The 27,827-nt window shown below is 28.8% G+C and overlaps 1 protein-coding gene across 7 annotated transcripts in view; it reads left to right on the top strand.

Moving 5' to 3' along the window:
* The window catches only part of LOC111675348 (tyrosine-protein kinase Src42A), a 101,789-nt gene that overhangs the window by 51,161 nt on the left and 22,801 nt on the right, over window positions 1-27,827 (top strand). For 3 of the 7 annotated variants that reach the window (XM_046954925.1, XM_046954923.1, XM_023436092.2), the window contains exons 2-3: window positions 1,376-1,864; window positions 22,126-27,314. The exons of 3 other annotated variants lie outside the window; for them this stretch is intronic. In XM_046954925.1, coding sequence (XP_046810881.1) covers window positions 22,408-27,314 — 4,907 coding nt within the window. In that variant the 5' untranslated portion in view covers window positions 1,376-1,864; window positions 22,126-22,407. Of the gene's footprint in view, window positions 1-263; window positions 1,865-22,125; window positions 27,315-27,827 lie in introns of those variants that run through there. One more of the 7 variants, XM_046954924.1, reaches the window with a different exon arrangement.

Here is a 27,827-nt window from a genome sequence, read left to right as displayed (position 1 = left end):
ATTTTTATATTTTTTCTTCTTTTATAAATGCGATCACGAACGAATCTCTATAAATACGTTTGTTTTAATTTTTTATTGTTTTTGTTTGCAGCGGAAAACTTTAAAGAATAAATTCATTGTTTAAAATGCTTAATTAATAATTAAATATAAGCTATTTAATTAATATAATTAATTTGCAATTGCTCTTTAACTTCTAAAGCTCATTGCCAAACGTTTTCAAAGATTAAATGATTTCTCTTTTAATACATTTGATAATTGAGGGAAAACATTTTTGTATCTATAAATAAAAATGTAGAGAAAAGATGTTTATTTTATTATTCAGTTTTAATAATTACCTATTTTATCTAAAATTCAATGCTGCAGTTGAATTCAAATGTTAAATCATTGCAAAAGAATGATTACATAAAAATCATACAATTTTAAAAGTGCAACTTCAAATTAAAAATTTGTTGTTTTTTATGAATATTTAAAATCAAAAGGAATTAACTTATTTAAAAAACTGCCATTGTACATCATTGATTTGAAAAGATTGATGTTAGTAAATTTACAGTTTTGTCTTTTGCTTAACATATTTTTTATTATTGTTTTGTTTTAAACTTTGTCTAAAAGGTTTGCCAAACGCAATGAACAAGTTTTATTTTTTTAATTTTCTGGTTTAACATTTTGTATCAGATGATGAAAACAAAACCACAAATACTACATTAAAAACTTAAGCTTAACTGAAACAAATGAGACTAAAGGAAAACAAAACAAATGAAAAAAAAAAATAATAATCAAGAAAAAGATCTTAACTTAAAACTAAGTACATATGTATGTGTGTAGTTATGTCTGTATGTATGTAAATGTAAACAACTATGTATCTTAACTGAAACATACAGACAAGTTAATAAACAAACCAAGCTTCAAACACGATCATAACAAACACATAAACGAAACAAATAGAAAATAAAATACAAAAACAAAATTTGTTGGCTGTTGCCAAGGGCTTAAACCCGTCATATGTATTTACTATTTTACTGCAGTCAGTCAGTCAATCAGTCAGCCATCATAATCTTAGCCAAGAAAAAGACGAAAATAAAAATACCAAAACATGGCTTAAACACAATAACAAGTTAAAACGCGCGTCGTTAGTAATCTTTAGTTAACACAATACTCTCCTGTAGTTGTTGTAACTAATTTATTTAATTTTTTTATTTTTACTTATTAATAAATATTACGAAAACAAAGTATAAAATATTCAGAAATATCAAAACAACGAACAAGAATAATTGGAAATTTCAAACTCGAAAATCAGCTGATTTAGTAAACAAATGTGTGCGAGTGTGTTTTCCTTTAAAAAACTAAATTAAAAGTAATTTTTGTATTTTCATTACAGTGACCAATAAAATCGAACGTACTCGTATTCGTATATTTAAATGTATGTGTTTATGAAGTCAAACTGTGAAACTTTGATAACAGTATTTGTATTTGAAAATGTTTGAAAAGTTTAAAAAATACTAAAAAAATAACAAATGAAAATATAATAATAATATATAATAGTATTAACCAAACAAAGCGATTAAGAAGAAAAATAAAATAATAATAGAAAACAATCTAAACAAGTGTGTGTTAAAATATAAAACAATTTAATAGGTATCTAGTGTTGCAACAATGTGTTTTGTTTTGAACGTTATTTTATGCAACTTTATTAATGAATGCAGCAACATTGAATAAAGTAAAACAGAAAAACTTAAAACCAAAGTTTTTTACTTTCAACAATATTTCTTGTTTGCTTTGTTGCATTCCACCACTATTTATCATCATCATACACATAGTCGTCATCATCGTCATACAATCAATCCATTATTCTTCAAAAGAAACCAAGGTAAACTATTATTGAGTTGTTTTTGCACTTAGTTTTAGGTTTTTATTCTTATTTACAGTTTATTTTATTTTTCTTTCTGAGGTTACATTAAAGGTCAAAAGAATAAATACACCACCCTTCATCACATTTTTGCAGATTCTTAAAAAAATTTAACAATTTAATTTCGATTTATTTAAAAATTAATCTTGCTAAGATAAGCACAATTTAATTTTTTGAATTTCCATTTTATATTGTTTAGGCCTCAATTGTTTTCTGGAATATTTAATGTATTTTCGTTTATTAGAAAATATATTATGAATTTGTTAAAATTATATATAAAAATTGTATTTCTCAAAAATTCAAAAATTTCTTCTGATTCGTTATTTCGCATAATTTCATGTTAAAATTAAACCACTCCCAGCAATATTAACTTTCTTAAAATGAGAAAATGCAGTTTTTAACTCTGCGTCAAAAGGTGTGAGTGTATTTATTGTTTTATCCTACAGTGTATCTCTATAATATTATTTTTTATTTAAACAAACTACCAATGTATTTTACCAATGTTTCTGTTTTATTCTTTTTATTTTTTATGAAAATAAATGCAAAAAAATTCAGACAAAGCAAAAACCATTTATTTTATGTATCTAAGTTTTTATTATATGTTTGTTTGTATTACTTTTATGAAAAACTTCTATTGAAAACGAATTTTTTTATGATTAAAATATTTATTCTACATACAAGAGTGTCTATTGTAAAAACATATTAACACTTGTATACATATAAGCTTGTTAAGTTGTTAATATTTGATACACACATACATATGTATTTATACATACAAATACAAGTAATCCCCACGAAGGGGTCGTGTAGCTGCGACACATGAAGTTAAACGTACGTAGATATTATTCGCCCTGGTATTTAAAGGGATTTAGTTCCAGCGGAATAGGATTTGCCCTGCAGTTAAAGAGGTGATGACACACGCAGGACGAAGATATTTATACGACTCATACGAGTTCTCAAGTGGGACGTGGTAGGTTTTGTTTCAACGTTGCAACGTTGGAGGACGACCTCCCAGTATAATACTATCGCGGCAATTTTCTTTGCACCGGAACAAGTTGTTTGGAATTCAACGAACAAATACCAAACATTGTTAAACAGAAAGTCGACTTGTATTTTTTTGATTTTTAAAAACTCAACTTTCCGATAAATTTTGTTTTATTTTTTTTACAAAATCGTTTAGTCGATTTTATTATAACCAGAGCAAGGGTTTCTAGGCAAATGCATGTTTGTAGTCAGTAACTCAAAATAACTTTTACCTAGTTTTCTTTTCGAATCAAAGAATTTGCTAAAAAATGGCATCGATTTGTTGTTGCATACTTTTGCATATTTTGCATATTTTGCTTCAAATTGCATATATTGTGCATATTTCCAAAATTTTTTTAGCATATTTATTAATTTTTCTAAAACAAATTGTTTTGTTTTCTCTGTATTTCATATTTTTGCAACAAATTTGGTATTTATTAATTATATTAATTCACAAAATTTTATTACAATTGCTTTCCACTTTAGAAATGAATTATTTAATGTTGTTTCATAGACTTTATATTTGTCATTTTCAAGGTCATGGTTCAGTAAAAACCTGTATATTTGTTGTCAAAAACATAAGATTTAAATATATATTAATATGTACCTTCAAAGATTTTTTGGTGCATATTTTTCACATTTTTAATACATATTTTACCATTTTATAGTGCATATTATAAGCACATATTTTTAATTTTTTGTGCATCCTTGTCCCGATTATAACAAGTACATAAATTTATATTTGTTAGAAAAAATAGTCTAATTTAACTTGGCACACAGAAAAAATTATCGGTAGTTTATTTTCAATTAACATGTTTTAATTTTCCTTATTTTTTATTTAAACAAATTTTTATTTCTCTTAATTATCTCGTTTTTTGAAACTGTTTGAAACTTAAGTGTAAAATTTTGATTAAATTTTTAATTAATTCAATTAATTTTTTAATTGATTGAAAAAAATTTTCTGGCCTTCTTTTCTGTTTTAGGTTTATTTTTAATATTTTATTTTGAATTTTTGTGCTAGCAATATTTATAATTTTTAAATAGTCAATAAAATTTTAGGCATATAATATTCAAGTTTCTTGACAATTTATGAAACACTTTATATGTTAAATTATGACAATAAAGGGATAATTTTTGTAAATACTGAACGCATTGTTAATGGTCTAGTATTCCTATAACGTTGTGTGTAATCGATTAATAATTTGATTGTTTTAATCACCTTCTTAATTGATTTTTAAAAAATTCTCTATCAAACAGTTTAATTTATTTGATTAATAAATTAAAAAATATCAATTTTATATTTATTAAATATATAATATATACAATTAATGAATTAATCGATGTTAAATCTTTTTTCAATTATTGACATTAATTGTTCTGATTAATTCGTAATTTGGAAAAAAATATATATTTTTATTTTTTTACAAATTTGGTAATTGATATCATCATTTTGGTTATAGGTGCAAAACATGCTTGATACAAATATTTTGATAATTAAAACTCATTTTCAGTGCAATGACTTTTCAATGACTAATACAGATCGTCTGGATAACATAGAAGTAGTCTAATAAAGTCTTACTATAGTACTTTTTGCTTATAGTCCATTCCGTACTTTTTGCTTATAGTCCATTAAAGGCCAAAAACGGATGTAAGCCAAAACAACCCTATTCACTTGCAGGTTTTTTTCGAATTTCATACAAATTATTTGTTCTTAAGTCCACTTCGCCTAACAAATGATGTGTTTGCTAGTGCAGGGCTCCAAAAAGTCGACACAGCCAAATTTTAAGTTGTCGATATTTTATTTTTTTATTTATTTTTTGCATAAAGGAAACAAAGTCATTGTTTGTTGTTCGTAGTAGAGATCTTTGTTTTTTTCTTATACTATAACTTTAAATATTTCTTTATTATTTGTATTTCAATCTCTATATTTCTCTAACACTCATTTTCTTTCATGTTGTAGTTGTTGTTTTTTGGATAATTTAAAACGGCTCTTAGATCTCGTTATCATTTAACCAAGATCGTAAATTTAAATTTTACACACAGAACTTTCTATTTTATTTCCCATTTTTTTGTATGTTTGCCTCCCCATACGTATGTATCTGTCGACTGCGGCCATAATCATAGAAGTACATGGACGTACGTTATGCGGTTTTTGTTTTAGATTTTTTTGTAGAGTTTTTAGAGGTATCAATACGACATGCGAGTATTTATCTACATATTTGAGTTTTTAGGTGTTCATTTTTTTTATTTCCAACATTTTGCGAATTATACCGTTAGAATTTAAATTTATAATTTTAAATAAAAGCTAAAATTTGTGATTTTATTTTTGTTGTTTGAATACAAATTGTATAAAATCGAAAAAGTACATACAAATTTCATCGTATCCATTAGAATTTTATTTTATTTTTTAGTGCTTATTAGTTCTGTAGAATTTTGATCTATTAAATGAATCGAATAACGAATAAAAATAAAAAAGAATCACAAATACGTGTACAGTTACTAGTGGATTTTTCCAATGATGTAAGAGCACATAAAGGTTACAAAATAGTTTGCTGTTTTATTTTGATGTCCAAAGAATTGAATATATGTAGTTGTTAAATGGCGACTCAATACAAAGAAAGGCTTTAGTTTCAAAGAAAATACTTGAGTTTGTTTTTTTACTTTATTTTTTTTATAAATACAAGTATAGTAACTAGAAAAAATATTTTTTCCAACTACCAGCAGCAGGGTTATTGAAATGACTGGGTAAATATGTATAAATGCCAGCAATCAGCTGTAACACTTAGTGGTCAGCCAACCTAGTCAGCATTATTTGAAGCGATTTTGTATGAAAATCTGAGTTCGTATTTTTTAATTCTCACTAAATACGTGAATCTGAAGTAGAATAGACTGAAAATAATTAACAACACTAACATGTACAATGTTCAAATAAGTATTATTTTCGTGTTTAAAATTTTCATCAGAATCAAACCATGAATGCGGTAATTATTATTTTTTATTTGTATCTATTATATCTATATGTATCTGTTAGTATTATAATACATTAACGTTTTCGTATTTGTTTATATATATATGTATATATTTTTTTTGGTTATTATAAGGTCGACCGTTACGTTGACTCTTTAATATGTTTTATGTAATATTTTTAAATGTGACAATAGACAATAGTTCTTCTGACATAGTTTCTCTCAATAGAGTATTATATTCATTTTACCAGTTCGTATTGAACAACCGAATTAATGAAACCTTGTATATGAATCAGCTATTGTATCGATAGATTAAGAACAACTTTCTTCTTAATATTGTTAACAATAGTGACATGAATTAGACGTGCAATCAATATATCACACTTCCGATATGAAATACATATTTGGTTTGATAAAGAGTTTTTTGTAGTAAAATATATTAGATGTTTTTTTTTATTTGACCCTATCTAACATATTTTGATTTTAAAACCCGTGTTGTTTGTACGAAAAGAGAAAGTATAGCAACAAAATCTCGAAAAATGTACATATCATTTATAAATTTGTTAATTTTGGAAAATTAATTATGTGGAAATTTAAAAAAAAAACTAAGATTTATTAATTTCGGAAAGTTCTATTGTGTAATTAAATTTTAGCATTTAAACCTTACATTTCAATGTAAGTTTTTGTTGGGTATATTGTACATACATTTCTTCCATATACATATGTATGTTTAAATTTGCGACTTGTACATTGATCGTAATATTTACAAATCGACGGGCAACGTTAAATCTGCCATAAAATGATTCTATGTGAATTTTTAGACTTCAAAATCTATGTGATGGTTTAATTAAAAAGTGTTAAATAGCATTTTTAAATATTCTCGTGTCATTATTTTCAAATAAATAACCAGATACTTATTTATATACATTTAAATTAAACGATATATACATATACGAAATGATATCAAGCGAAATATGTAATTAGCTATACAATTTTTTATTTCAAAAAAATAAAAATCTCATTTAATGATTTTTATATTCACCCATTTATGGTAGATCGGCTTAATCGAAGCAAATAAAATTGGAAATATAAAATAAATAAAAGTATAATTCGTAATTAAAGTTTTATTTAAAATTTGATAACATATTTTGGCTAATGACTAAAAACTTTTTAATTTACTACAAACATTTGTTTTTAATTTGTTTAATAACAATTAAATTTATATGAGTCGTTTGTACTTTCTCTTAAACACAAATAAATATAAAATATATAAGACATATCGTTATCTAAAATGCAAAAGTGTGAATTAAAAAAGTTTATAATAATGATGAGTTTTACTTAAATAGTTACTTAGATTATGCAGAATTAATAAATATGAATAATATAAATAATGAAATATTTTTGGACATATGGGAGTTTTCTCGCACATCATATGCTGTAAAAAATCGTTTTTTAAGACTCTTTGAAGTTTATGCGACGTTACTTTTTAATTTAATAATTGATTCACTACAAAAGTGGCATATCTATATATAAAATATAAATATGTTTTAGGACATTTTATAGGACTTGAAAAATGAATCCAGATTCCTTTTTCAGAACGGCGCATATTTTTTAATAGTCAAATAAAATTTTGATATATGCCAGTCTTTTATCAAATGAGTGATATAATTGCAATAATTTCCATTACTTTTCTGTTATCCCTTAATTTTATGAATATTTAAAAAAATTACATATTTTTATTATATTTTTAATTAATTGGCATTTTCAATTTCTTTAAACATTGTGAATTACAAAAAATTTTAAATTTGTTTATGTTGATTTAAAATTAAATATTTCATAACTACAATTATTTAGATCATTGAACGAAGGGTAATTATAATTGAGTTTTACTTGTCATTGATTCTATAGAAAATTTAATATGCGATGGCAGAATTTAAAGTTTTACTACACCAGAACCATTTTGAAAAACTCCCATAATAATGTATATAATTACTAAAGCCCCTAGATAACCTTGCATGGAATAGTAATGATGTATTATAAAGTAGTAAAACTACTACTATTCATTGGTATTTTGATTTAGATACCATTCAAGGCAAGCACTTACCTTGCTCGCTTATAGATAATTACTGAAATAAGTCATTACAAATGGTAAAGTAGAAAGTAGTTTTGTTTCATGCAAAAAAATGTCGACACAAAATACAAACCTGGGTCTCGTGTTCGTAAGTCTGCTATATTACTTCCCAAACTAGAATACAATTATTTGTTAACTGGAATCAAAACAATTGGTAATATTAAAATTCAGACCCCATAAACGAAAAGTGGTTTTATGGAAAGTGTTTATGGGGATTTACATTAATTGCCAATTTAAAAAGTACTTTCAGAATTGCGCTCGTATTTTTACAATCATGTTTATTACTTTCAATAAATATAATATTAATTATTTTTTATATTGTGTAAAATTTAAATTAAAAAAATGTAATTAGAGTGTGAAATAATATTTTTCAACATCGAAAAACGAAAAAAATAATGATACAAACAAAGTTGAATGAACTTAAAGGCCACATTACAACTAAACGCAAGCAAATGACAAAAATACTATATTAACAAGAAGACAGACGGACAGTTACACGCATCATGATGTCTATGGAAAAGCATTAAAACGTATCCAAATACATTTAATGAAACTGTATCCCACCTATACAAACATATTTCATATGTATTCCTCATATCCATATATACTTCTTGAGGTATTTACGAGGGTTGTTTCATAAATATTATAAAATTTTTATAGGGAATTTATGAATATCAGAATAGCCATCAACAAATCTAAATTTCATCTAGCAAAACTTTAAAGCCCATGAATTATGAAAAAGTCCCTAATTGTTCCCACCAAAAAAGAACCATTCTTCATTATTTTTCGATAGTTTTTACACTACTATTCATTTAAATTCTTAAATTCGATATCAGTATTTTATGCTAATTGATAAATATTATAAATTCATTCTGGAAAAAACATGATATTGTGTAGTACCTAACATGTTATATATCAATGACTACTAATCCGTCTGCATTTTTTGGAAGGAGTCAAGTAATGACTTGCAAAAAACTAATGAATACTAATAGTAGACGCAGTTGACGTCTACTATTCCTTTTTCTTAAAAAACAAAACTACATACTTAAATCCTTATTTGCAGGGGACCGTAGTAAGTACTTACGTAACTACATATTTTTAAGCGATCATAGCAGGTACTTACATATCTCCAATTTCATCACCGTGTTAATATACTGTCTTAAAATTCTATTGTGTAAGAATTACATCTGTTAAAAAACACTTATGGATAGTGTTATAAATTAACCCTCGCATATAAGGAGGAATAATGCAATCAATAAATCTATTCGGAGAAACACCAACTAAAACAACATAAATAACTAAATAATCAATAAATCAAAAATAAAAACAAAACTCCACACAAAGGAATTTATTTTAACCTGGTCTGCTCCATTTATTTATTTAGTTTAAGTGTAAATTGTTGTTGGCTGTGTGTTTTTCTTAAAGTTGGTAAACTTTTAGATACATTTGCAAGACGACAATCAAACTTACTGACTAACTGAATGACAGAGTGTATGAGTGACAATTTGTCTGCGACAAGTGTGAGTCATAATCAGGAAATTTGTATTTTTATTTCGATATGTATGGATGTACATTGTACATACATGTGTATTTTCCTTTTGCTACACTGTTGTTTCTCATTTTGTATTTTATTTGTTTGTTTGTTTGTTTCTTTTTTATGGATCTATACAAATTGGACTCAGCTACAAACAGGTGACAATTTGTTCGTAAATTTTGCTTAAAAAGTTTCATTATGGAGAGAACAAGTGTGTATAATTTAAAAATAAATTTGATTTTAGATCAACAAAACTGTGAATGAAGACCATTTTACATCACTACCTTGTTCGACAAAGTTTGGAGTTATTGCTAGACTGAAGTATAGGATTTTAATATAAATTCTGCTGCTGAGACCAGATTAATACGTAGAAAAATAAGGGCGTTGTATTTGTTGAAAAAAAAAATAATGACACTCATTTACACCAGTTGCATTACATGAGCTTTTTAAAACGGAACTTTTTTAATTAAAAAATTCACATATTTTCTTTAATAGTATAGAATTACAAAACAAAAAATTCTATACAAAAAGCAATTATAATAAATTTTACACATACAAGTCTGTACACACAAAAGTACTTTTTGTGAATTACTTTTTTACTCATAACTTTATTTAAAATTGTTTTGAGTCACGTAAATTTTGATTGTATTTGGAAAAATACTATAAAATAATAAGGTACATTGTACTATATGAATGTATTTGGAAAACTATATACGAAATATATAGAGGTTAATTATTTCATTTAGCAAAAAACAAAAACTTCAACATGAAATATAGTATAATGTATAATGAAACTTTTGTGAATTTGTAAAACTTTTTTTTTACTTTCTCACCAAAAAATTACATTGAAAAGTAATGTTTTAAAACGTAAAAAAATCCCTTTTTCACAAGTTATCAATTCTTATTTTAAGGCACTCTTTGAAAACGGTGATGATTTAAGTGGCAATTACATACTACGCTCGCTTAGAAATATTTTCTTAAATACGTACTTGTACTTAGGCATAAAAAATACGAAACTGCTCTTCCACTCAAAATTATAGTTTTCATACAAAAAACATGTAATGTACTTACTACGTATCTTATTAAGGAGTGAGATCGAAAAATTCTTAACATACATATATGTTTATAAAAAAGAAACCACTAAACTTACAGCTTTATTTTTTTTATTTGATTCAAATTATTATTACAATTTACAAAAAAAAATATTTTTATAGTTTTAATCACTAGTGATGAAATTTTGAACCCTTTTCGGAAACCCTTCCATTAACGTTTTTATAGTGCTTTCTGTCACTTTGCTCGAACATGTAGTCCATCTCCGTTTAAAATCTACCACACTTTTGGACATCTTTTTTGTACTCTTCAATTCTCTTTTAACAAGAGCCCAATATCTGGCCTTAGCTCCGGGCAGTTTGGAGGATTTGCCTCTCTTGGTACAAATACCACATTATTGTTCTTGTACCACTCAAGGGCTTGTTTACCATAGTGACAGGATGCCAAGTCAGGCCAAAAATAAGTGGACACATTATGAAGTCTTATGAATGGAAGCAGCCTTTTTTGTAAACATTTCTTGATGTAAATTTCGGTATTTATAGAGCCCGTTGTAACAAATGATTGGCTTCTTTTGCCGCAACTGCATATTGCTTGCCATACCAAGAACTTTCTGGGAAATTTTGTCTGCTTTTGGGTCCTAAACTTTTCTTCAACATTCCCTCGAGCATCAGCAACATAAAACTTTTGACCTGGAAGTTGCGAAAAATCTGCCAGAACATACGTTTCGTCATCCATTATGCAGCAAGAATATTTTTTTATAAAACTTGACTTCAATTTCCGTGCTCTGTTTTTGGCCTCTAAATTTTTAGCAGCGTTCCTGTCAGGAACTTTTTGAACCTTGTATGATTTTAAACCTGCATTAGCTTTAACTTTTCGTACCAAATAGTCCGAGCACTGAGCTAACCGAGCTGCTTTCCTACCGGATGTGTTGGGAGCTCTTTTGAAAATGCGTTCTATTTTTTGGCTTTAGAAACATCATGTGGACCATTCCTTCTACCTGAACCAGGTTTTCTATCAACTGACAAGTTCTCCCGGTACTGTTTAATAACATTGGAAACAGTTTGACGGCAGACCTTTGTATGCTTGGCCAACTTTTTGTAAGACCAAGTTGGGTTTAGTTGAAAATATTTAATAATTTCAGTACGCACTTTTTTCTGGTCACTCATTTTAATCAGATTAACAAAAAAATTAATATAATTGACATTACACATAATAACTGACATGTTTTTCAAAGGTAACTTGATCAAAAAAAATCAAATAATACTTTGGTTGAAAAATGTAATGAAAAACGTGTGTTAAGAATTTTTCGATCTCACTCCTTATATTTAAGTCATTAAAAGGTTACTTAAAAATAATGAAGACGGCATTTAATAGTCATTGAAAAGTATGTAGTTCTAAAAGATCAATCAAAACAGATAATTATAAGTGAACAATTTAATAAAAAACCTTTCTTTACAACTTGTAAAATTTTTAGACAAGAACATTTGAAAACGGCTGTTTTCATCGTGTTCACGATCTGAGATGCAAATGATATATGTAATAATAACAACAAAATCGAATTCAATATTAAAATATTGCAATTACTGTAAAAAAAAAAACAGAATTTGGCAGCCATAAAAGTAGATTAAAATTTCGTGCTAAAATTGGAAAGAATTGAAGAAGGAGTGTTTGTTATGTTTGGCATATGAATCAACTTTAATTTATTTTCAATAAATAAATTATAATTCTTATTTAATCATTATCGGATTTTAAATTAAATTTATTTATTAGATAAAATTATTTATTAGATATTCTAATGGCAATTGTACTATGAGTATTTTCTAATAAAATAAATAATAAAGTCAAATTTGTTAAATTGTTAGGTGCCTCCAATATAATTTTTATTATATATATATTTTTTTATTTATGAACATACCTACAAGTTAAGATTATTTATGATGATACTTATTACATGGAAGAATAATAATAAAAGGAAGGAGTAACACCAGAACTGATGCTAAATCCCAAGAAAAATAAGATGAAGTAAAAACTGAAGATGTTTAAGATATGAGTACAAACCAATACTTACTTGGTTTAGGTTTACTGACCTTTCAACATTTGTACGTATGTATGTATGTACGTTTGGATATGTATTTGCAAAAAAGTTATTGTATATGTATTTAAGAGTGTTTATAAAATTGTGCTGGTTTGATGAAAACAAAAACCTATTGTGCTAAGAAACATACGTAAACATAAATATATATGTATGTATGTATGTATGTATGTATGTATGTATGCATGTATGTATGTATGTGTGTATGTATGTATACTTATTAGATCGACTCCTTGAAAAAGTACTTTTGTTTCTTTTCTCATAATTTTGTCTGAATCATAAAAAATCCAAAAAAAAAGCTTGATTATATTTTTTATAACAATATTTTTATCCCTACTAATGGATAATATACCTAAATTCTTTTTAATCTATTTACGTTTAAGAACTTACTTATTTTAAAGCCACACATTCTGTTTTACACAATTAACCAAAATACCTATAGTTCATCACCATTTTGAGAGAAAAATGAACCCTTTTTTATTTTCCATTCAATGTGAGTCCGTCTAATGTATGTATCTAAGTATGTTTGTACATTCCTAACAAGTTAATAGGGGCACTGTAGCATCAGCTTATATCTACTAGTACCGCCATGCCACAAATGATACCAAAGCTGTTTTTTAACTTTAACTTAAAAACAAAGCATTGTGTCTTGTTCAACAGAAGAAACTAAATAAAAAAAGAGTGAATCAAACATAAACGAAAACTATACGCAAACAAAGAAGAAGAAAAACACTTGTATCTAACAATGTAATGTGAAGATACTTTTTACATTTAAAACTTCAGATCAGATACATATTTAGTAAGTTGCACAAAGGCATATACATGAGTATTAGTACATTATATACATACTATACACGTAAAAAACACATTTATGCTCTTTTTATCAATACAATGTAATGTAGGTAGCATGTGGCACGTCTGTTTGTGCGACGACAAATGTATGTATTCACTACAAATGTATGTGCACTACGGATTCACAATTTAAAACCGGTTGAGTTTGAAATGTGCCATATTTATTTATATTGTTATTGCACCATTATTTACATTTTTCGCAAATGGTCGGGTAGTTGGGACTGGGTGGAAAGCAATCCATGTTTGCTTACAACCAAAGTTCAAATACAATTGTTAAATAAAATGTAACAATTTAGTTATTCTTATATGTATATGTGTAAGTAGAACAGGAACAGGTCTCTCTATTTTCTAAATCTATTAAAATACATTCTTGCAAAAATTTTCGTTTTTTGGTTGTGTAAAAATTTAAATTTTTGTAAAATGTTTACCAAATCTCAGATTTTTTACTATAAGCTAAGTATTTTAATTACTTTGCTCCTTAACAATTCCTGAACTTTATATTGACAATGGTATACAGACGGACATAGATCGACCATTCTACATCGAAATAAAGATAATTCAATTACAAATTTTTTTTTCCATTATATGTATTATATTGAAAATTGGTCCAAATACAATTTAGAAGTTTAAATCATTTAGACTAAATCAAATCAAAATAGACTATAATTTAAGTATTTTGCTAGATCGGACTATACAGTTTTAAATTATATTGTATTGATATAAGTGTAAGAAGGCATTTTAAAAAACATTATTAATAAAAATTATTGGTGTTACTTTTTGGCGACAGTTTTTCGAATGTCGTATATATTCGACATTTAACATTGATGTTCTATAACTCACTAGGGAGAACTCTAATTCAAAAAATATTATTTTTCTCAAATTCAGCATACTTAAATTATCTTAAATATAAGTTAAATATAAGTTGTTTTTTTTCTCGACATAAATTATTTTTGACCATGAAAGGGTTAAATTAATGCATTCTGAGTGACTGCCTTTATTTATTATATTTATTTTATTAAATATTTTCTAATTCATTATCATAACAAATTAAGTAGCATAAATGCGTTTTTTGCATTTAACACTTGTATATTGTTAAAAATTCAATATAAATATTTTGAATATTGGATTTTAATATTTAGTAAAATATATAGATGTATCCGTATCCCATTATCGACATCGTCATACTTGTATTATTATATTAATTTTGTTTAAGACAAACAAACAAAAAACATTTTAGAAATCATACCAGTTCAACTGGTTTCAATAGCAATCAGAATCTGTAGCAGCAGCAACAGCGGCGAACAGCAATCACACAACAGAATTAAACGTATAGCAGCACTGGATTGTTGTTTCATTTTTTTGTCAATTGTATTGCTGTTGTTGTTTTAACAGTAAACAGCAACGTCTAAACAGCTGTTCTGGGTAATTTTCTGTTGTATTGTCTCAAATTTCCATTTTTTTATTTATTTTATTTTGTTTTTGTATTGCAATATAATTGTCGTTATATATTTTTTTAATTTTATATCATATTTTATTTGTATTATGAGTGTGTAGCTGGGTTAAAATTATATTGATAGAAAATTTATTTGTTTCAAAAGAGTCATAATTGAATCCAAAATTAAAAATAATTATAATAAGAGTTGAAATATTTGAAGCTTCTTTTCTCAATACTACTAAAATCAATGAGTGATACAAATAGTCTATTTTAAAATTCGCATTATTGAATCGTATTATTTTCATGTCGCTGTATTTTTGAGGTTTTTGTTTTCATTTATTCTAAATTTTAAAAATTTATTCAGGTTTTCTTGTCTGTGAGTTTTTTATGGTAAATAGTCAAATATTTATATAAAAATAATTATTTTACAATTTATAACCAAAGCAAGTTTTCAAGATTTACTAGCTTTCAATTGAATAATTTTATTCTAAAAAGTAATCAATTCATTTTATACATATTTTCACTTTTATTTTGTTGTTTCATTTATTTATATGATTATTATGGTAATATTTATTTTTTTATTTTGACATTGACATTTGCTTGACAATACATATATTGATTCATTCATTCATTCATTCGATATAAACAAAATGTACAGAAGTATGAGTCGCTGGTTGTTTGTTCATTTATAAGATTCTGTATACATTAATTTTATATATTCTCTGCAAAAACTCTTTTAAGTACTCAGAGTTTTTTGTTAAGCAAAATTGTGTGTGTCATTGCTGCATATTTCGCCTTAACAATAACAAGAACAAGAAAAAAGCAAATGGGATAGAACTATGGGCTCTGAGTAAATTGTTATTATTGCTTTATATTTTCATATTGTTCTAATTATTGCTATATATTTGTATATGTATTGGTTTTATAACTTTAACTCTTATAACTTTATTTTAAATTTCAAATCGTTCCTATCCATTCCACAAAGAGTATAAACATAATATTACTTTTCCCGAGCAACAAAAAATTTCCGCAGCAAATGCCTTAAATTTTTTGATATTTATTTTAAAGGTTCTATTCGATATAAACAAATATCATTATTTGACCCTCGATATTTACACGGAGAAAAAACAAGAATATATCGGTTTATCCCTACTATAAAATGTTGGTTATTACCCTAATATCAATGTATGTATGTACCTATATATGTACGTATGTGGGTATGTATATATGTATGTAAGTATGCAAGTGCGAAGATATACTCTTTAAAACAAACAGTAATATTTAATTCTTTAGATTTGCATAACGAATTTGATTGATTTAAACATATTTAAAAATAGCTATTTTGAAAATTTTTAACAATACAAAATAAAGCAATATTTTAATAACACAAACATTGAGATTTCTTAAATTTTAAACCTCAAAACTAAAAAGAGTACACTCTTTTAAATAAATAATGTTAAATATGTTCAAAATTATTGTTGTCAACTACCAGATATCAATTAACAACGCACAGTGGTATAGGAAAAAAAAAAGAGGGAAATAATTCGGTAACTTCTAAACGGTTAATCCGATTTTAATGAAATTTGGTATGCACAAAGAGGAGGTGTTGTCGAGTTTAGGTTTTGAATTTGGACCTTATAGGCCAACCAGGGGCCCGGCGGGGGTCCTCAAATTAGGACACCTCGGCTATTTCTTCCTATTTCTTCATTTGAGTTCCGATTTAAAAAAATTTCGTATATAGAATCTCCTCATCGAGCACTATAAAAAATGTCGTCATAGCAGTAAATTATCTCTTATAGTTTAGGAGATATTCGCATTTGAAAATTAAAATTTTAAAATTTTTACCGTCCTTACTTTAGTTTTTTGATAATAGCGGGTCCAAATATTCCCGATTTTCGCCATTTTTTTATTCGCTTAACAACAAGTTTATATATCAAGCAGTGAAAGAATTATGTAAAAATCATGACTGAGTCCAAAGTTATAGGCATTTTAATTTAAAAAATTAAAAAAAAGGCGATTTTTTGCCATTTTTTTGGGAAAAAAGTATCTTTTTCTTTTTAAGTTATCTAAAAAGTTTCTAAGAAGATGTATATAGAATTTATACTTTTTGAAAAGCTGACTTTACATAAAATACGATAAATGAAACAAAACCTAAAAATTTTTGATACCGAGGGGACCAGGTCCATCCAAAAAACCCTATTTTTTTTATAGAAAATTCAATTTTGAGCAAAAATTCTCAAATCGCATAGTCGATATCAAATTATAGTGACCTGTTTTATATGACCCAATATGTTCTTAATCATTTTGTAACGGGTTTCGATAACCCCGCCCCTGGTATGGATATAATAGGCAAAAAACCAAAAAAATCCCATTTTTGGGATTTTTTAAAACTTTTTTGGGAATTCCGGGATTTCTAATAAGAAAATTCGAACTTTTTATTTAATTTTAGATTTTGAGTAAAAAAATCTACCTAACTGTAAAATTTCATCAAAAAATATTCATAAATAAAATTTTTATTGCAATTTGAAAAATTTGTATCTTCGCAAAAACTGAATAAATTTTTAATTTTTTAATTTTTTTAAAAAAAGTATTCCGCGAATTTTTTAATTTTCAAAAATTATATACAGTTTTGAAAAATAGACAAAATTACCTTTCCATTGATATAACATGCCTACCTCATGAATTCGACTCCAGGATCCAAAGCTTTTTGTAGGCCAATAAGCTTTGAGTATATAAAGGAATCCAAAACAACAACGCAAGATTTGATAAATCGTATTGAAGCAGAAATTAAAAACTTGGAACCTATAACAATCGAAATAGAAAATTATTCGTTTAACATGTCCTATGATTTAAAACTTACAATGATTGATGGGAAAGTTGGAAATGCCATTACAGGAACATCATCTACTTGGTACTGCTACATATGTGGTGATAAAAAATCAGAATTTTCGAATATTTCCAAGCAAAGATCAATAAATGAGGAAACATTACAATTTGGAATATCCCCCCTACATGCTCGCATACGATTTCTGGAACATTTTCTACATTTAGCATATGATTTAAAGTACAGAAGCATACCGGAAAATGCAAACAAAAGTGCAAATAACAATAAGGAGTTAATGGAAATGAGAGCCAGTGAGAAACGAAGAATTCAAGAGGAATTTAAAAAGCGGATGGGATTAAATATTGATAAACCACTCACAGGATATGGAAGCACAAACGATGGTAATACCGCTAGACGTTTTTTTAAACATTTTGAAACTACTTCCGAAATAACCGGAATTAGTATGGATTTACTGCAAAAGGTCAATATTATTCTAATGGCGATAAATAGCAAGCATAAAGTGAACGCAACAAAATTTGGAGAGTATTCTACAAAAGTTTCTAAATTACTTTTGGAATTATATCCCTGGAAAGAAATGACACCTACAGTTCACAAGATATTATGTCATGGAAAGGTCATCATAGAACATAATATTCTGCCTTTAGGAGAGCTTACAGAAGAACCCCAAGAATCGAGGAATAGAGACTTTAAGCATATTCATCAGTTTAGCTCAAGGAAGTGTTCTAGGCAGTCTCAAAATGAAGATATTTTTAATAATCTGATTCTATCTTCTGATCCTGTTTTATCTACTATAAGGAAACGTTGGATTTGCTACAAAACGTTAGCATTTGAAAATATTCATGAATTTAAAGATTTACTTTATCTTTTAGATATGGACTACTGTGATACCGATTATTTTACAAAATTATATTAATTTATAAAAAAAAATAAATAAAGACTATTTTTATATAAAATAAATACTTGTTAATTTTTTTTAGGGATAAAGAATAAAAGATTAATCGTAAAAAGTGGCTGTAAAAATTCATAAAAATTTAGGTAGTAAAACATGCCTAACAAATGTATGGATGAAAATAATAGTACTAGGTAAATTCTCTAAAAGATGTTGAGTTTTCCCTAATTAATTTGTCACTTAAAAAACATTAGGTAGGCATGTTATATATCAATGGAAAGGTAATTTTGTCTATTTTTCAAAACTGTATATAATTTTTGAAAATTAAAAAATTCGCGGAATACTTTTTAAAAAAAATTAAAAAATGTTTTTTATTCAGTTTTTGCGAAGATACAAATTTTTCAAATTGCAATAAAAATTTTATTTATGAATATTTTTTGATGAAATTTTACAGTTAGGTAGATTTTTTACTCAAAATCCAAAATTAAATAAAAATTTCGAATTTTCTTATTAGAAATCCCGGAATTCCCAAAAAAGTTTTAAAAAATCCCAAAAATGGGATTTTTTGGTTTTTTGCCTATTATATCCATACCAGGGGCGGGGTTATCGAAACCCGTTACAAAATGATTAAGAACATATTGGGCCATATAAAACAGGTCACTATAATTTGATATCGGCTATGCGATTTGAGAATTTTTGCTCAAAATTGAATTTTATATAAAAAATAGGGTTTTTTTGGATGGATCTGGTCCCCTCGGTATCAAAAATTTTTAGGTTTTGTTTCATTTATCGTATTTTATGTACAGTCAGCTTTTCAAAAAGTATAAATTCTATATACATCTTCTTAGAAACTTTTTAGATAACTTAAAAAGAAAAAGATACTTTTTTCCCCAAAAAATGGCAAAAAATCGCCTTTTTTTAATTTTTTAAATTAAAATGCCTATAACTTTGGACTCAGTCATGATTTTTACATAATTCTTTCACTGCTTGATATATAGACTTGTTGTTAAGCGAATAAAAAAAAAAATGGCGAAAATCGGGAATATTTGGACCCGCTATTATCAAAAAACTAAAGTAAGGACGGTAAAAATTTTAAAATTTTAATTTTCAAATGCGAATATCTCCTAAACTATAAGAGATAATTTACTGCTACGACGACATTTTAAATCGGAACTCAAATGAAGAAATAAGATCGTTTTAAAAATTTAACATAGCCGAGGTGTCCTAATTTGAGGACCCCCCGCCGGGCCCCTGGTTGGCCTATAAGGTCCAAATTCAAAACCTAAACTCGACAACACCTCCTTTTTGTGCATACCAAATTTCATTAAAATCGGATTAACCGTTTAGAAGTTACCGAATTATTTCCCTCTTTTTTTTTTCCTATACCACTGTGCAACGCTCGCACACCTACTTTCGACTAAAAATAAAATAAAAAACATTTACAGCATTATCGTCATTATTATTGCAATCAATTAAATGAAATTAACAAAATAATTATTAATTGCACCAATTTAATAAAACACTTAACACGGTTTTGTTTTCAAATAAATTTAATACTTATTTATTATGTCACAATATCATCTCAACGTACACATGTACATATGTATATACGTGCGGTACGTTCACTCACTCATTCGGTCACTCAGTCAGTCAGTCATTTACACCTACAAAAAGCTGTTGATGACGTTTTTACTGAAACTTCGAGAAATAATGACAATTTTTTAAAAGTATGTGTATGTGTCAGTCATCTAAGTATGCAAGAGGATTTTTAAATTTGCAATAACAAGATGCTGACAAAAAATATGTAGAAGAAAAACAAATCAAATATTTATTAAAAAAACTTGTTTTTTTTTAATAAGACAAAGATTTTATTATGTATAAATAGTTTATTACATACAGTTAAAACTTTCTACTGTGAAGATTCATTATCAATGATACAACACAATCTCTACTATTTTTTAAAAATTCTAAGAGTTTTTTATTATTTTTATTAAAACCGCATAATTATTTTGTTTTGCCTTTTGCAAAAATTATTTTTTAAAAAAATTTGGTACTAATATTTACTTCGATTCCCGCCTCAATATTATAAAAGAGATCGACCATGTTTTTCTGCTGCTTAAATATTATTTTTTATGATTTACTTCTATTACAAACTTTTTTAAATTTATATATTACTTCATATAAAAAAAACTAAAACAGGTCGACTTCCTATTATAAATTCTAACTGTAATCTTGAAGAAAAAAGTTATTCCATTTGGCGCCATCCTAATGAACCAACAACAATTTGTATGAATTTGCTAGGTGTGAGTTTTACAAAAATACATTTGTTAAAAAATACACAATCTCATCAATTATGTCGAATTTATACAAATTCAATATTTATACAATTTTAAAATGAAATGCAACCTTGATATTAACGAAAATTCAAATTGCGTTGGTATCATTTAAATTGCCATTTAACGTGTTACTTTTTTCTAATTGTCAACAAAATATATACTTACTATACACATACACATTTGGAAAAAAATAGCAAATCGTAAAACTAGTTAACAATAGACAAATACAATGACAAAGTGGAAAAGCATAAAATGTTCATAAAAATTGTTGTAAAACGTTCAAACAAAAGACTGATCAAACCAGCAAAAACAACATGAATGAACAGTAATCACACGTTGAAATAAATGGTAATAAAAAGTGTGGGACTTAAAATTTGCTTCTTTTTGATTTTGTTTTTATATAAAAACAAATCAAAATAAAAATATTTATTTTTAAAGTTTGTTTTGGATTTTTTTGCAAAAATTTGCGTCATTTACAACAACTGAATACACACATGCAGTTGCAAACACACATTTATTTATTCATTATTATTGTCGAAATTTATTTCATTCATTCGTTCATTCATTGAGTACAAACATAAATTTCTTATAGCTATTTTATTATTTTTGCATGTAAATTAGACCGCTTCATAGATCATGCGAAAAAACCGTGTTTGAAGTCACCTTTTAAATAAGTAAAATTTCATTACATTTTTGACACCATTTTGTGTCTCTTTTGTTCTAAATGTCTTCACAGCTTGTTATAAATAAGAGAATAATGTTACATTTAGCTAAAAAGAGAACAGGAAATAGATAATTTTAAAATAGTAAATAAACTCGTAGTGCTATTTTCAAAGAACTATTTATGTATTTAAATAATCCTTAAATGATTATTTTATGAAAAATAATAAATTTTTATTGCATTACATAATACATATTTATAATTTACGAATTTATATGAAAGAAGACAAGTCTTTGTTCGAATCAACAGAAACATTGGTAAACTGCGTTCATATTAATTTTATTAGATACAACTAACTATATTATTTCTCTTACTTCCCCCTCTCCCGTTCTTATTCGAAACATGCAGTTAAATTAATAAAGCTTTTCAAAACCTTCGCTGCTTGCTTTGCTTACAAGCTTAGAGAGAGATATATAGAACATGCTGATGAAAAAATCAACAAAGAACATTAAATTTTAAACCTCACTCAACAATTTATAAGACTGTCAAATGAACTTGCCTCCCTTAATACCCCGTTCCACGACCTCAGATAATAAACGTAATATTAATACTTTTAATAACAACGATACAATTAAGTTGTATTTATTGGTTTGAGAAAAAGAAAACCAGATAAAAAGAAACACAAACAATATGGCAACAATGCCAGTCGTTTGGTGCACTGATCCCAATTCGGTCAACAATAAACCCACAGCATTCGCTCTACACGGCATTCAATTACAAGGTAATGTCACCGAAAAACAAGTCTTAGCTTTACGAGAATTGGTCAATGCAGCTGCAGAGGGCCGTTTAATCCTTCCCTCAGATGGTACATTTATGCTTTTGGACAGTGGTATAAGCATCGAAAGTTCTATTGTCAATAATGGTAGTGTTGCTACTACTCCTACAACAGCATCAACAACAGCAGCTACATCATCAGCAACGGCAACAACAACATCGACATCTTCAATGCAAATGGATGGCGGTGGCAACAAAGAAAATATTGATGAAAATTATCGAGAAAGAACTCAAGGTACCGATACAAACAGTGGCAGTGCTCACAGTGTACATCGACATTTGAAAAATACTTATATTCTAATGCCAGTTACTACAACAGCTCAGAAAAATGCCATCGCTAACTTGCCAATATTAACGCCACCCACATCAATGTCTACCACACCCACATTTGAGTTGGAAGAACCACCAACATACGAATTAGAACCAAAATATTCAACTTTCACGCCTCCACCGTCAACAACTGAAGATGACGATGTTCTCTATGAGTTTTTGTGTTGCGCAAAATGCATGAACGATCCTAATACTTCGCGTTGCTCTAGAAGGACTCCAACAGTATCACAGCAACGCAAGTCTCAATCACAACAAATGTTACAACGTTTGTTAAAGTCATGTGAACGTTCTTCCTCAAATCGCCAGGGGGCTGGTGGAGTAGAACCTTATACTGTATCAGTTCGTGGCTGCAATAACGGCAAAGTCAACGAACCGCATCAGCTGTACGATCCGACATACAATATTGCCAATAAGTACACGCGTCGATATCAACGCAAACACTGCAATATGTCGGCCGCCACTATTGCACGTAATCGTCATCACAATCATCGTCACAAATTACCGATGCAAAGTGTTAAAATCTTTCACAATCGCAACCACGCGTGCAGTAATGGAGGTGGAGGTAATAGTGCTGGTAGTTGTGGTGGTGGTGCCAGTATTAGCGCTAGTGCCAGTGGCAATGGCGATTTCGGCGGTGGTATTTTAACAATATCCACCACAACAACCACTACTACTACTACTACTACGACGAGCAGTGTTATTAGTAATGGAAACATTAACGGTAACAGTAACTGTAGCGACAATAGTATTAGTGACAGTTGTAGTAAAACAGCAACAGTTATGACAAACATACCATTAGTAGTCAATCAGCTATCGTCGTTAACGCCTGCTCTACAACTGCCTATGTATGCAACGGTTAATAAAATTAACGGTAAAACCAAAATGACGATGGAATTGAGTGCGTCCAAACGACCCAACTCCGAAAAGGTGGTTACGGTTAGCGCAATTGTCCATGAACCTCCGCTAAGTAAAACAACCGATCAGCGTAAAAAACTCCCAGAAGCCGCTGAACACACGGTACGCCAGCGCAAACTGGGTGCCGTACAAGGCGGCCTACAAGATACAGTTCAAATTGAACTGGACAGTTTCGTTCAGAAATTACAAAACTCCCACGATCAGAAAATAAACTGTGATATTGTAATGGACACTTTACCAGTTGTAAAGGATTTAATTAGTTTCGATGACGATGATGATTCCGACAAGAATTTAATGTCCAATACTTGTGATAACAATAGTCAAATTGTAGATTTACTCTCACAACCTAACGTCGATTTACCTACCGTAGCAGAGGAAGTATGTGAAGATTTGGTAGAAAACTTACCTACAAATAAATCTCCTCCTCCAGTACGCAGTAATGCATCTAGTCGAAAAACTAGTTTCGATTCGACATGCACCATTAGTTCAATGGATTCTGGTTTTATTGAAATGCAAAATAAACTAGAAAATCCACAACAACCATCGTCGTCTAACCGTCCAACGTTGGCTAGTATTTTTACCGGTCTCGCTTTGGCTAATTCTTCAAATGTGTCGACGCGTGAGACTAGAGGTCATGCTCAAGGAGGTGAAAAGATTGCTCGTCTCAACTATAAGGAGTGTTTAACACAGTCGCGCAATCGTCGTAAATCTTATGAAGAATTTAAAGCCATGTTTGCCAACTCAAGCTCCAACTTGGAAACGGCAACAACGACATCGTCATTTCCAGGAGACGTTGGTGCCGCAAATGAAAATAAAATACAAATAAGACGAAAAACATTTCAAGATTTTAGAAAATCATACGACAACGACATGCAATGTGATTCTGTTCACCAGCAGTCAGCCGCAACAAGTAACCTACAACAACAACAGCAAAAGAACCAAACGGAAATAATAACAACAGCAATATTAAACGGCTTAGAATCAATCACAGAACAAGAATGTGCGACAACAACGTCTCCAACGGCTGTACCAGCTTCTGATACAATGACGTTAGATATAGACAACAGAGTTGGACTAACAACACTAGTAGATTTAAATGCTGCTGTTGACGTTAGTTGTCGTAGTGTTGGTGCCGTTGTTGATGTTAATGATGTTGGTGCTGGCGTTGTTGGCAGTAGTAATAAACCGGCTTTTCCAAACGAGTTTGCTGTTAAGACCGTACCAGGTACTACACATGAAATGGATACTGCTTCACATTGTGGTGGTAATGATGGTGTTGTTGATAATAATGATAATGACAAAACTAATACATGTTGTAGTCTAGCTTTAAACACCAACAACTGTGAGTGTAATAACAACATCGATTGTAGTCACACCATCAACGCAGCCACCACAGATATTTTACGTAAAAATTCTGATTTTCTATCGAAAATTCTCGATCGTCAATTACTAACTAATGAAAAGGAAAAAGCACACATGCGTCGTAAATCTTATGAAGAATTTAAGCGTCTGGTGCGCGAATGTGAGATGGTTACTGATAAGCCATCTGTTGCAAGTACAGATGCTGCCGTCTCCGCAACTACACCATTTAAAAGACAAAACTCAAAGCATCGCAAAAGTTATGCTTCATTTCTGTTGATGCGCCGAAATTCAAATTCGAAAGATCAAAACACTGAAAGGTTTAAAAAATCAATCACTTCTTCGAACGAGACAAAGAACGATACTAACAAAGTGAAATTGGAATTGCAGCAAGTTACTGGACAAATGCCAGAATCCACTGCTAATAGCAATTACCGTCACAATTTCAAAATCTACGATAAGCTTGTATACGGAACCATCTACGATATAATTCAACGTAAAAACGATATTTACAATTTGACATGTCAACGGTACGACAAATACATGACTTATGGAACCATTTATGAAATACTACATCGCAAATCATCCCAGCCGTCACCACTTACCACTTCCAATAGCTACAACGGCTGTAATAGCGAAAAACTGTTTCAGAGAAAAAGTTTGTCTGCTATATTGGAAAGGGACTTTGCCACTGATAAATGCAATAAGAAAGATTTGGAGAAAATCAAGAAATCTGGCATGATTTATGACATTATACAAAAACAGCATCAGCAACATCAACAATCGGAGATGAACACAACATTTAAGGACACCGCCATACAACAAGTTATCGATAAGAATCAGGTATCAAATATGGGGACAACTACATCAGTTCCAACAATTGATGCTAATGTTGCTGACAAAGAGAATGTTTTAACTGTTGTGACCACAAATGTTGGCTACAAATATGGCACCATATATGACATCTTACAAGGAGAGAAATTAGATGCCAATGGTGAAGCTGCTACTATAATAACACAGCAAAACCAACAGCAGCAGCCACTTAAATGCCTTGTTAACAATCGTTTTGTTGTCAGTAGAATCGACGAACCATTAAAGGTGACTGACGTCAAGACGAACAAAGCACAGCATACTGCCGAACAGGATGAAGAGAAAGGAGTGGTTACTAAAAACGTGCTGCTTAAAGCTACAAAACCAAATAAAATGAGAAGACTGTCTAATATGTTAAACTATAAAGGAGGCGATGCAAAATCATCATCAACGGATAAACCGAACACAAACTCGGAACAATTAGAAAATATGAAAGAACCATCCAAAGAGTTAATATTACATTCAAACCTTATACCGGTCGACAGTGAGGAATTATATTCGAGAATAGTTGCTAAAAATCGTGAAAATGTAGGCACAATTGCAAGAAGTCCCATACAAAAGTCAAACTCGCTTGATGCAATATCAACATCGGTAATAATATCTCCACCGGCCTCACCCTCCCCACCACGACCTCGTCGCAGCCTAAAGCAACACAATTGCTTGCTGCGCGACCACCAGAAACCAAAACAACTACAGCTAATTAAAAAACTATCGCTCGATAACTCAACCAGTCACTCAACAACTAAAGATAAAGAGGTCAAACTACGTCGCTGGTCGAATCAAATTCCCCTTAAATGTAACTGTGATTTTACGTTTTCAACGAACAGCAACGAAAATTCCCCCTCAACAAATAGGGATTTATGTAATTCCTGGGAGTTATCAATCAAAATGACTTCGAATTGCTCCTGCAATGAAGCGTTCTCTCCAAATGCTTCGAAATCCCAATTCCATGCCACTATTGCAAGCAACAACAATAATAACAGTAACAGCAATAATAATAATAAAAATAATGGCAGTGGTGTCATTGAAACATTAAGTGCCGAATTGTCATCTAATAACGCATTCTTCTCCCCCTCATCCGCCCAGTTGGTGTGCAATACGTGCTCAATTCATTCAGACACAAAGTGCCTGTGTTTGGCAAGCAGAAATACCACAAACTTAATAACAACAACATCTACTACAACGCCTGCTGCGACGTCTAATGGTAGCAATAGCAAAACTTCGGCCAAGAAAGGTAAATCACGGCGGCTATCGGAATTTACGCGGGGAGAATTTTTAAATGAAAAACTGTAAGTATTTTTGTTTGTTTAAATTATTTTTATTTTATTTGTTTATTAATTTCTTTGTTTTATTTTTGTTTGGTTGGTTAATAAAGTTGTATTTGCATTTTCGTTTCATTCACTAAATTTTTTAACATTGGTCTGCGTTAACGTTTACCTTTACACCTTCTTCGTCTTTCAATTCAATTAATGAAGAGCAACGACGAGAAATTGAGGTGAAGAAACGATTGCGTTGAGTTGTGGATTGATAGAAAAAATATTTCATTTTATCACTCCGCAAACTCTTCAACCAGCACACTTCCTCACTTATTTTTACTTTTTTATTAATATTTTTTGTTTTCATTTATATTAATCGTAATGAAAGTGCGAGTTTATTTTCTACATAAACAACTATCGGTGGTCGGGCATTTCCTAATAGGAATGGATATTTAGGGAAACGTAAATATGAGTCTATTTAAGTTTTATGTTATCCATATTATCTTTAAATGGTTATTCGGTTTTTGTGACTAATTGTTGTAGTTA

This window comes from Lucilia cuprina, chromosome 6 (assembly GCF_022045245.1).
Source record: "Lucilia cuprina isolate Lc7/37 chromosome 6, ASM2204524v1, whole genome shotgun sequence".
Taxonomy (NCBI): domain Eukaryota; kingdom Metazoa; phylum Arthropoda; class Insecta; order Diptera; family Calliphoridae; genus Lucilia; species Lucilia cuprina.
The sequence above is the reverse complement of the archived record's forward strand: the minus strand, read 5'-3'. Positions and strand labels throughout refer to the sequence as shown.